At 50.3% G+C, this 11831-nt stretch overlaps 1 protein-coding gene across 1 annotated transcript in view; it reads right to left on the bottom strand.

Annotated features, from left to right (window-relative positions):
* Window positions 1-9984, bottom strand: part of LOC147096715 (uncharacterized) — a 58651-nt gene extending 48667 nt beyond the window's left edge. Inside the window, exon 1 of the mRNA XM_085973318.1 lies at window positions 7125-9984. Coding sequence (XP_085829444.1) covers window positions 7125-9324 — 2200 coding nt within the window. The 5' untranslated portion in view covers window positions 9325-9984. The remainder of the gene's footprint in view (window positions 1-7124) is intronic.
* Between the last annotated feature and the right edge of the window lie 1847 nt (window positions 9985-11831).

The raw sequence follows: 11831 nt of genomic DNA on the forward strand, positions 1-11831 counted from the left end.
TACTGAGCAGCCTATGGGTGGCGCTGTCCAGGGAGAGTATAAAAACTCGGGCACGGGCTCAGCTTGCGCAGGACATTCTTAACAGGAACTAGTGAAGGACACAACTAGACCTCCATGTTGTAAAACAGTTGATTAAAGCTTTGTTTAACGCTTAGACCAAGTGCCTAGTAGTTTTCTTACGTCAGTACGTACCTGCTTTGAATTTCATCTCTCAGCCTCTCCTGATGCACCCGACATTCCCCCCAGCGAAGGTGCCAAATTTACAAACACGCTTTTACTAACTGGAGCAACTCTTTGATTGCTTACATCCAATGAGACACAACTGTAACATAAAACTAATTTAATGTTTCCTTGGTAGCCAGCACTGGGTAGTACCAATAAGCATCATACCTGTAACTGCCGGTACAATCAAGAATTTGAAGTGGGCAGGTGGAACTAGAAAGAATATTCTTGTACTAGTTTGGACGGGTTTGGATAGGCTAGACGGGGAAAGGCTGTTCCCACTAGTTGATGGTACAAGGACTAGGGGATACAGATTTAAGGTTTTGGGCAAGAGATACGGGGGGGGGGGGGGGGGGGATGTGAGGAAAAACATTTTTACGCAGCGAGTGGTGAGGACCTGGAACTCGCTGCCGACAGAAGTGGTGGAAGCGGAGACACTCGATGTTTTCAAGGGGAGACTGGATAGGCACTTGAGGGAAATAAACTTGCAGGGCTACGGGGATAGAGCGGGGGAATGGGACTGACTGGATTGCTCTACAGAGAGCCGGCACGGACTCGATGGGCCGAATGGCCTCCTTCTGTGCCGTTATGACTCTAGTGTAATACAGTTGACTATCTAAGTCGTGAAATCTGCCTTCAAGAGACAACAGAACAAACATCAGCAAAGCTATTGTGGGTTTACAGACTGACCTGCCTCAGCTCATCTGCTGCTGAAACCCTCTTCCATCCGTGCCTTTGTTACCTCTAGACTTGACTATTCCAATGCTCTCTTGGCCGGCCTCCCAGCTTCCATAAACCTGTGCTCATCCGAAGCTCTGCTGCCCGTATTTTAACTCGCACCAAGACTTGCTCACCCATCACCCCTGTGCTCGCTGATCTGCACTGGCTCCCGGTCCCACAACCCCTCAATTTTAAAATCCTCATCCGTATTTTCAAATCCCTCCGCGGCCTCGCCCCCTCCTGCCCTATCTCTGTAACCTCCTCCAGCACTACAAGCCTTCGAGATCTCTGCGGCCTCCGATTTGGTTACGGACAAAAAGCAGGGGGCGTGGGACTAAGCGCGACTGCTCTTTCAGCGAGCCAGCACAGGCACGACGGGCCGAATGGCCTCCTTCTGTGCTGTAAATTTCTGTGAATCTTTCTATGAATTCTGGCCTCTTGAGCATCCCTGATTTTAATCGCTCCACCATTGGCAGCTGCCTAGACCCGAAGCTCTGGAATTCCCTCCCTAAACCTCTCTCTCCTCTAAGACGCTCCTTAAAACCTACCTCTTTGACCTCTTTGGTCATCTGTCCTGATATCTCCTTCTGTGGCTCAGTGTCAAAAATGTGTTTATTGATAACGCTCTTGTGAAGCGCCTTGGGACGTTTGACTACATTAAAGGCACTGTGGCGGAGCCACTAAGGGACACCGATCAATTGTATATAATTCCCTTTAATAATATGTTAGCTACAGCCTGAGTCTGTATCTTTGTTTTCACTGTTTACATGTACAGAGCGCGATCACTTTAATAGCGTGGGTAAACGCGATGACGTCACGCCGTTCATCACGTGATTCCCCCACCGGCGGGAAAAACGTGATGATGTCATGACGTCAGCCACGGGACCGCCCATGCAGTCCTCGTGGAGCCTCCGAACTGACTAGACCTATATTCGATGTTCTCCTGTAGTTACCCGTTAAACTCTGTTAGTTTTCATTAAACCTCGTTTATTTGATCGCCTGAGTGGACCTCAGTCTTTTGGATAGGAACTAGACATTCCTACAGCACTATATAAATGCAAGTTGTTGTTGATCAGTGTGAACCGTTCGGTATCCCACTGAGCTTTGCCCTCAGTCAGCAGGCAGCACAGCAATAATCAGCTCATGGAAAGGGGGACCAGTCAGCAAACAGATTGACAATCTGCCACGGTACTGAGCCATACAGGCTAGCAAGGTCCAAGACCTGGTCTGTGCCGAGCTACTGCTTCCCAGGTGAAGCGGCAACAGGGGATCTAGAACTGGCCTGACTCGGTGACCAAAGGCTAGGGGGGGGGGGGGGGGGGGGAAATAATCAGCCAGCCAGACTTCCTGCTGCTGATCATTGTCAGCCCTGGCTCAGTGGGCAGCACCCTCGCCTCCGAGTCAGAAGGTCGTGGGTTCAAGTCCCACCCCAGAGACTCGAGCACAAAAATCTAGGCTGACGCTCCCAGTGCAATGCCGAGGAAGCGCCGCACTGTCAGAGGTGCCGTCTTTCGGATGAGATGTTAAACCGAGGCCCCGTCTGCTCTCTCAGGTGGACGTAAAAGGTCCCACCGCACTATTTCGACAGAAGAGCAGGGGAGTTCTCCCCGGTGTCCTGGGGCCAATATTTATCAGCGACAACAACTTGTATTTATATAGCACCTTTAACGTAGTAAAAGGTCCCAAGGCGCTGCACAGGAGTAATAAAAGACAAAAAATGTTGACACCGAGCCACATAAGGATAAATTGGTGCAGGTGCCAAAAGCTTGGACAAAGAGGTAGGTTTTAAGGAGCGTCTTAAAGGAGGAGAGAGAGGTAGCGAGGCGGAGAGGTTTAGGCAGGGAATTCCAGAGCTTAGGGCCCAGGCAACAGAAGGCACGGCCACCAATGGTGGAGCGATTATAATCAAGGATACTCCAGAGGGCAGAATTAGAGGAGCGCAGATATCTCGGGGGGTTGTGGGGCTGAAGGAGATTACAGAGATAGGGAGGGGCGAGGCCATGGAGGGATTTGAAAACAAGGAGGAGAATTTTGAAATCGAGGCGCTGCTTAACCGGGAGCTAATGTAGGTCAGCGAGCACAGGGGGTGATGGGCGAACGGGACTTGGTGCGAGTTAGGACACGGGCAGCCGAGTTTTGGATGACCTTAGTTTATCCCTCAATCAACATCACTAAAACAGATGATCCGGTCTTTATCACATTGCTGTTAGTGGGAGCTTGCTGTGCGCAAATTGACTGCCGTGTTTCCCACATTACAACAGTGACTACACTTCAAAAAATACTTCATTGGCTGTAAAGCGCTTTGGAACGTCCGGTGACCGTGAAAGGCGCTACAGAAATGCAAGTCTTTCTTTTCTTTTTACTTATCTGCGTATACATAACCTAGGCTGAAACTGCAGTGCAATACAGAGGGAGTATTAGTGAAGGTGCTTCATGAAAGGCGCCATAGAAATGCAAGTCTTTCTTTTATTCCCCGTGACCCCCCCCCATGCTGTGTGAATACCAGATGAGGACAAATAGCCTACCAACATTCACTGTCTAAGCTCACAGATGAAGACTGACCACCTGGTGAGGTACAGTCCAAACATACCCCAGCAAGTGTCAGCACCTTCAGGAGAGGAGGAAACAAAATGGGAGAAGTACTTTCTCTTACAAGGAAGTTCCCCTTTAACACTGCAGTCACGGTGTTGAGGTAGTAAAGGTTACAACACTGTAAAGCGGTTATACTGGTCTTTCGTTATTAATTAACACCATCATTGGAAAATGTCTCCTCTGCTTCTGATCACTGGCTCCTTATCGAGGCTCCTCTCCCTCCCTCGTGTACAAAAGCTGTGAGTGGGCCAAAATAAAATTAATATGTAGCACAGGGAAGGATATACTCGCCTTGGAGGGAGTGCAACGTAGGTTTACTAGACTGATTCCAGGGATGAGGGGATTGTCCTATCAGGAGAGATTGAGTAGACTAGGCCTATATTCTCTAGAGTTTACAGGTGATCTCATTGAAACATAAAATTCTTACAGGGCTTGACAGGGTAGAAACATAGAAAAATAGGAGCAGGAGTCGGCCATTCGGCCCTTCGAGCCTGTTCCGCCATTCAATATGATCATGGCTTATCCTCTATCTCAATACCATATTCCCGCTCTCTCCCCATACCCCTTGATGCCCTTTGTGTCTAGAAATCTATCTACAGTATCTCCTTCTTAAATATATTCAGTGGCTTGGCCTCCACAGCCTTCTGTGGTAGAGAATTCCACAGGTTCACCACCCTCAGTGAAGAAATTTCTCCTCATCTCAGTCCTAAATGTCCTACCCCGTATCCTGAGACTGTGACCCCTCGTTCTAGACTCCCCCAGCCAGGGAAAACATCCTCCCTGCATCCAGTCTGTCTAGTCCTGTCAGAATTTTGTACGTTTCAATGAGATGCCGAGATGTTGTTTCCTCCTGGCTGGAGAGTCTAGAACCAGGGGTCACAGTCTCAGGATAAGGGGTCGGCCATTTAGGACTGAGATGGGGAGAAATTTCTTCACTCAGAGGGTCGTGAATCTTTGGAATTCTCTACCCCAGAGGGCTGTGGAGGCTCAGTCGTTGAGGATATTCAAGGCTGAGATCGATAGATTTTTGGATATTAAGGGAATCCAGGGATATGGGGATTGGGCGGGAAGTGGAGATGAGGTCGAAGATCAGCCATTATCTTACTGAATGGCAGAGCAGGCGCAAAGGGCCGTATGGCCCACTCCTGCTCCTAATTTTATGTTTAGATTATATTGGGACTGCAGTAAGAACCGGTTATTTAAAAAAAAGTCCTACTGCATAAAATACATGTATGATTGTACTAGCTGCACAAAATATGAAAATACTTTGGGAAACGAATTAAAAAAGATAATTTTTTGTAATAAAGTGTCACCGATTGCTGAACAAGACCAGATCACACGTTAACAAACCTAAGCCGGGACAGAACTTGGACAAGGCCACATGCGTCAGTGCCCCGCACACCTTTCAAGTGGGGGGAAAAAAAAAATCAGCCAGGGTTCCCACTTCATCACAACCCAGTGACCCTGGCAGCAAAGAGTGTACAGGAAACTTTCGATTTACCGGCACCTAAATAACCGGAAATCTCGGTTAACCGGCAAAATTCAGGAGTACGTTCAGGTAAGTTTTATTACTTGCCTTCCCCCATCTGTTGCTGTGCAAGGGTGTGGCTGCAGCTGTTGCTAAGCTACAGAGACGCTTGCAACTTGTGGCCATTGTTCTGAAGCTGTGTTGTAATATATGTGGGGAGATGTTGGCTAAGACAGATTTGGGTTCAGGTATGATGCCCACCCTCCATGCCCCAGTGTTAATTGTACGGCAACACTGACTGTCGAGCTTCACACAGCCGCCTGGATGAGGGACCCGAAGGCATCCAACGCCCATGGAACTGGACCCCATTAGTAGCTTGTGCCTTCAGGAAAGGAAAGCAGGTTTGCTGATCTCCTCAAAGCACAAAATGTTTACAGCCTGGAGTGCAGGCCAGCGAGTTGCTCAATGCCTCCCACAAAACGCAACCTGGCACCTCCCACTGGGAAATCTGTGAGCGTAGCCCAATCCTTTTGATTTGCTCTCCCAACAGCGGTGGAGGTGGGACTGGGAACACAACCGATGTGGTGGCAGAGAATGGAGCCTCAGTCCCACTGCTTTATGGCACCGTGCACTACTGGCTCACGCTCACACACGCTCTTACTTGTTTCTCATTTTTGACTCATGTATATGTTTTGTTTAAATAGTGAGTGCTGATTGGTGACTTGACTGGGAGGTGTCTTTCTTTGGAACAGAGACGGCTGAGGGGGAGACTTGATTGAGGTGTATAAAATTATGAGGGGCCGAGAGAGAGTGGATAGGAAGGACCGATTTCCCTTAGCAGAGAGGTCAATAATCAGGGGGGTGTAGATTTAAAGTAATTGGCAGAAGGATTAGAGGGGAGTTGAGGAGAACTTTCTTCACCCAGAGGGTGGTGGGGGTCTGGAACTCACTGCCTGAAAGGGTGGTAGAGGCAGAAACCCTCAGCACATTTAAAAAGTACTTGGGTATGCACTTGAAGTGCCGGAACCCACATAAGAAATCGGAGCAGGAATAGGCCACTTGGCCCCTCGAGCCTGCTCCGCCATTCAATAAGATCAGGGCTGATCCTGGGCTCAAAGCCACTTCCCCGCCCGCTCCCCGTAACCCTTCACTCCCTTATCTTGCAAAAATCTGTCTATCTCCACCTTAAATGTATTTAATTTAATGACCCAGCCTCCACGGCTCTCTGGGGCAGAGAATTCCACAGATTTACGACCCTCTGAGAGAAGAAGTTCCTCCTCATCTCAGTTCTAAAAGGGCGACCCTTTATTCTTTATTACAGGGCTACGGACCAAGAGCTGGAAAGTGGGATTAGGCTGGATAGCTCTTTTTCAGCCGGCGCGGACACGATGGGCCGAACGGCCTCCTTCTGTGGCGTAAATTTCTATGATTCTATGTCACTAAGCCCAACAGAACAAACAGAATGTTAGCATTAATGATAGTTTCTTCCCCCACCCCAAGCAGAAAAAAGATCAGATGGGAACAACCATTATTTAATATCTCAAGAAAATATGAATCAAATTATTATTGTCCGATTGACAATGAGGATAAGCACTAAATGTTAAGTGAAACACAACAACACATCACCCCGATTCTAATGCACGGGCAACAAGCCACCCTCTGGTATCTCGCCGAGCCGAGACGGGTGGTGTCAGCAGGCTATTTGACCGGGGAGGGCGTCACAGCGAAGCTCAACCCTGCCCCCGCCTGACATATGGGAACTGAGCGGGCAGGCAGGATTAGGACAACTGGTCAAATGGAAGATAAACGCCAACACAGCGTTGTAACTTCCGTGACAGCCGCTCACATTCCAGCAAGATCGCGATCTGGGGAGGGAGCTCAGGGCTGACTGCTCCCTTTCTTAGACCGGGGCGTCGAGGGCAACTGGGAGCAGCCCTGCTGCCGCTCCATCTTAGAGCAAGTGACTCAGCACGGGACGGTTAATACCAAACGAGACGTGCACATTTTGAGCAGCGACGTGTCTCGGGACCCTTTTAACCTATTAACCCACGAATCTTGTGAAGAGAGAATAAAGCTAGCTGGAAAAACGAAACAGGGAAAACACATTATTTCTGGGCTTTACCGTGTCTCCAGGGGTCTTTAGGCTCCACGGCGCCAGAGACGATGGCCTCGTCCGAGGGGAAGGTGACCCGCTTCGCGCCATGCTTCGTCCGGCCGTCCGCCGAGGGAGAGAGTGAAGTGGAATCGTCGGCTTGCTCCGGGGTGGAGGGAGTCAGCGCAAGCGGGTGGGCGATGTCCGCTCCGAGGGGGGAGAGCAAATCCAACCGCATCCGAGGGGAGGCAGAATGCTCCGAGCAACCATCGCACGGTGAAGTCGACGTCTGCAGCCTGTCGGTGCTTGCGGCCGTGTGCGGTGGCCCCTCGCTGTCCGATTCAGTCCGCCTGCACGCCTTACCCAGCTGGAGGTCTGCAGCACTCTCCCCGTCCAAAGCTGCCTTCGAATCCTCTTTATCCTCGTTGACATCTCGCTCCTCGGTGGTCTGTCCAGATGTCGTTTTATCCTCCTGCTGCACCACAGCCAACAGCGAGCTTTGGCAGTCTCCCTCGCTGCTCATCCCTCTGCTGCTTTCACCTCCGCTTGTACTTTCCTCTCTTTGCATTGTTTCCGTTTTTACTTCCTGCAGCCTTGCCTCTGTTGACACACACTGTGTGAACTGGTCTCTCGTTTCCACCGCGGACATTTTCGGCCTTCTCCCCTTTTCTTCCAGCGTCTCCGTTTCGAGGCAGTTTTCCTCCGTCGTGCGTTCCTTCGCGACACAATTTGCCCCGGGCACTTGGAGCGCCGGGCTTATTTCCTCCTCGTTCCCCCTTTCCGGAGCTCTCTCTGCCGGCACATCCTTGTCTCCGTCGCGGTTTTCTCCAGTTTCTCGTCGTATTTCTCCCATTGATGCTCTCTCCAGTTCCGGTGTGGATTCACCGTTTCCTGCCACACACACTCCATCCTCTGATGCCAGCTCGTTTCTCCCAATCTCCGTGCCGCTTTCTCTCTCAGCTCCCGACACAAATGCTCTCTCCTGCATCTGCTCTTCCTCCGGTTTGCCTTTTGTCTCCTCATTTTCTAATGGGCAATCGCCTGTTCCCCCTCTCTCACTTTTCCCATTTTGCACGTGAGCAATCTCTTCCTCAGCTTCGATTACACCACCCGACCAGCTATTAACCGTTATCCCAGTCTGAGTCTCATCTATCTCCATTTCTCTCTGGCACGGATGGTCTCCGCTTCCCGGGTTGTATTCTGTGTCCTCTCCTGGGGTATTATTACTCTGACTGTGGCAGTTGCCCACTCCCAGGTTAATATGATTCTCTTGCTGGTGGGGATGGCATCCCCCTCCAGGGCTATTACTAACCTCCATCTCTCCCTGATCAGCCTCTCCTGGGGTATTATTATCCTGACTATGGCAGTTGCCCACTCCCAGATTACGATGATGCTCCTGCTGATGGAGTCCCCCTCCGGGGCTATCCTTGACCAGGTCAGTCGGATGATCTTGCTGCTCTCCCGGGCTATTATCACCCCGAGTGTGGCAATTGCCCACTCCTAGATCAGTAGAATTTTGTTGCTGCTCTCTAGGGCTATCGCTACCCCGACTGAGACAGTTGCCCACTCCCAGATTAATCTGATTCTCCTGCTGGTGGGACTGAACTCCCCTTAGAGTGATATTACTAACCTCCATCTCTCCCTGATCTGCCTCTCCCAGGGTATTATTACTCTGATTGAGACAGTTGCCCACTCCCAGATCAAGATGATTCTCCTGCTGGTAGATTCCCCCTCCAAGTCTCTCACTGACCAGGTTAGCATTATTCTCTATCTGGTGGGGCAGAGCTCCCCTTAGAGTGGTATTATTGACCTCCATCCCTCCATGATCAGCCTCTCCCGGGGCAGCATTACTCCGAGTGTGGTAGCTGCCCACCCCCAGATTGATATTATTCTCTATCTGGTGGGACTGGCCTCCCCTTAGAGGGGCATTGCCGACCTCTCCTGGACCGTTATTACCCCGAGTGTGGCAGCTGCCAACTCCCAGATTAAGACGATTCTCCTGCTGGTGGCCTCCCCCTCCAGGGCTCTCACTGACCAGGTTGGCATTATCCTCCAACTGGCGGGACCGACCTCCCCTTAGAAGGGTACTACTGACCTCCATCGCTCCCTGATCTGCCTCCCCTGGGGTATTATCACGCTGACTGAGGCGGCAGCTGCCCACTCCCAGATTCAGATTATTCTCAATCTGGTGGAGCTGAGCTCCCCTGAGAGGGGTATTACCAACCTCCATCCCTCCCTCCCTGATCCTGGGAGTATGATCACTCTCTGACTTGTATGATCACTCTGACTGTATGATCACTCTCACTTGTATTATCACCCTGACTGTATGATCACTCTCTGTATTATTACTCTGACTGTATGGTCACCCTGACTGTATTATCACTCTCTGTATTATTACTCTGACTGTATGGTCACTCTGACTGTATGGTCACCCTGACTGTATTATCACTATTATTACTCTGACTGTATTATCACCCTGACTAAAATACAAGGCAGTTGCCAACTCGGATTTTTCTTGCCTGCTGGGCTGTCCTGTCGCTTACCCGGACCAAAGACGGTTGCCAACTGCTGGATTCGTGCCGCTCTGCCGGGCGCTCGGTGTGTTGACCGGGGCCCCCCGGTCGGTGTGTGGTGTGGTGTGGCGGTGGTGGCCGGGCCCCGGTTGGGCTGCCCCCCGGCCTTGATACCCTCCCTCCAACCAGCCAGCTCCTGGCTCAATCTCTCTCTCCTCCCTCCCTGGCGCTCTGTGTGTGTGAGTGAGTGCGAGTGTCGAGCTGAGGGGGGAAAGCCTCGGGCCTCAGGGGCTGCCGCTCGGCCCGCTGCCGGCCTCCATCGCCCACCCTCCCGCCACCGCCAATCGATCCGATTGTTGTCGATCCGCCCGGAGCCGGAGCCCGCCCTCCCGGCCGCACATTCGTCAGCCCCACACAGCCAATCAATTCAACCCGCCCCCTCACACCAACGAAAAAAAAATCAAATCACTCCCTTTTTTAACCGCCGCTCATTAAAACCGACAGCCTCACCTTCCCGCCCCCTCCCCCCCGATTATTTTTTACTTCTTTTAAAAACTCCCCCTCGAATCTGCTGACCAGTTTTATTTCCCCCCGGCCGCCATTTTGGCAAAGCCGGTAAACACGGCCCGGCGGTTACCAACCCCTCCCGGGCGGCCCGGGAGTCTCCCGGATTTAAAGGTGAATCTCCCAAACACACACACACACACACATAGAAACATAGAAGATAGGAGCAGGAGTAGGCCATTCGGCCCTTCGAGCCTGTTCCGCCATTCAATGAGATCATGGCTGATCATCCAAATTCAGTACCCCGTCCCTGCTTTCTCCCCATACCCCTCAATCCCTTTAGCCTTAAGAAATATATCCAACTCCTTCTTGAATATATTTAATTAATGAACTGGCCTCCACCGCCTTCTGTGGTAGAGAATACACTCCAGTATTCAAGACAGAGATCGATGGATTTTTATCAAGGGAATCAAGGGATTTCCTCATCTAATTGAATGGCGGAGCAGGCTCGAAGGGCCGAATGGCCTACTCCTGCTTCTATTTTTCTATATGGGGATCGGGCGGGAGAGTGGAGTTGAGGTCGATGATCAGCCACAATCTTATTGAATGGCGGAGCAGGCTCGAGGGGCCGACTCCTGCTCCTGTTTCTTATGTTCTATCGATGAAGTAAAATGAGCTGAATGGCCTTCCTCGTGCACAATTACTTATCGCGTGGTAGCCACTTACAGGCTGCTTTTCGAAAAGTAATTTTTCCACTTATTCCTGTGCTAGTTTTATAGTTGTGAAGCTTTTCAATGAATTATAATCAGCAACATCAGGGGCTGGAGCCATTTCCCACATTGGTGACCTGGTGAAAGGTGAGAACGCGCTATGTGCAGAGTTGGGTTGCCAACTCTGGTTGGATGTATTCCTAGAAGGTTTCATCACGTAATCTTACATTACATGGGATATACGGCACAGAAACAGGCCATTCGGCCCAACCAGTCCATGCCGGCGTTTATGCTCCACTCGAGCCTCCTCCTGTCTTTCCTCATCTAACTCTATCAGCATAACCCTCTATTCCCTTCTCCCTTATATGCTTGTCCAGCCTCCCCTTAAATGCATCGATACTATTCACTTCAACCACTCCCTGTGGTAGCGAGTTCCACATTCTCATCACTCATTGGGTAAAGAAGTTTCTCCTGAATTCCCTATTGGATTTCTTGGTGACTATCTTCTATTGATGGCCTCTAGTTATGCTCTTCCCCACAAGTGGAAACATTCTCTCTGTATCCACTCTATCAAAAACCTTTCATAATTTTAAAGACCTCTATTAGGTCACTCCCTCAGCCTTCTTTTTTCAAAAGAAAAGAGACCCAGCCTGGTCATCCTTTCCTGATATGTATACCCTCGCATTTCTGGTATCATCCTTGTAAATCTTGTCTGCACCCTCTCCAGTGCCTCTATATCCTTTTTATAATATGGCGACCAGAACTGCACGCAGTGCTCCAAGTGTGGTCTAACCAAGGTTCGATACAGGGTTAGCATAACTTCCCTAATTTTTAATTCTATCCCTCTAGAAATAAACCCTAGTGCTTGGTTTGCTTTTTTTATGGCCTTGCTAACCTGTGTCGCAACTTTTAGTGATTTGTGTATTTGTACTCCGAGATCCCTTTGTTCCTCTACCCCACCTAGACTCGCACCCTCCAAGTGATAAGTGACCTTCCTATGAAAATGTAAT

The sequence above is a fragment of the Somniosus microcephalus genome, chromosome 34, assembly GCF_052327205.1.
Source record: "Somniosus microcephalus isolate GS21.2 chromosome 34, FLI_Smic_1.0, whole genome shotgun sequence".
In the NCBI taxonomy this organism is placed as follows: Eukaryota; Metazoa; Chordata; class Chondrichthyes; order Squaliformes; family Somniosidae; genus Somniosus; species Somniosus microcephalus.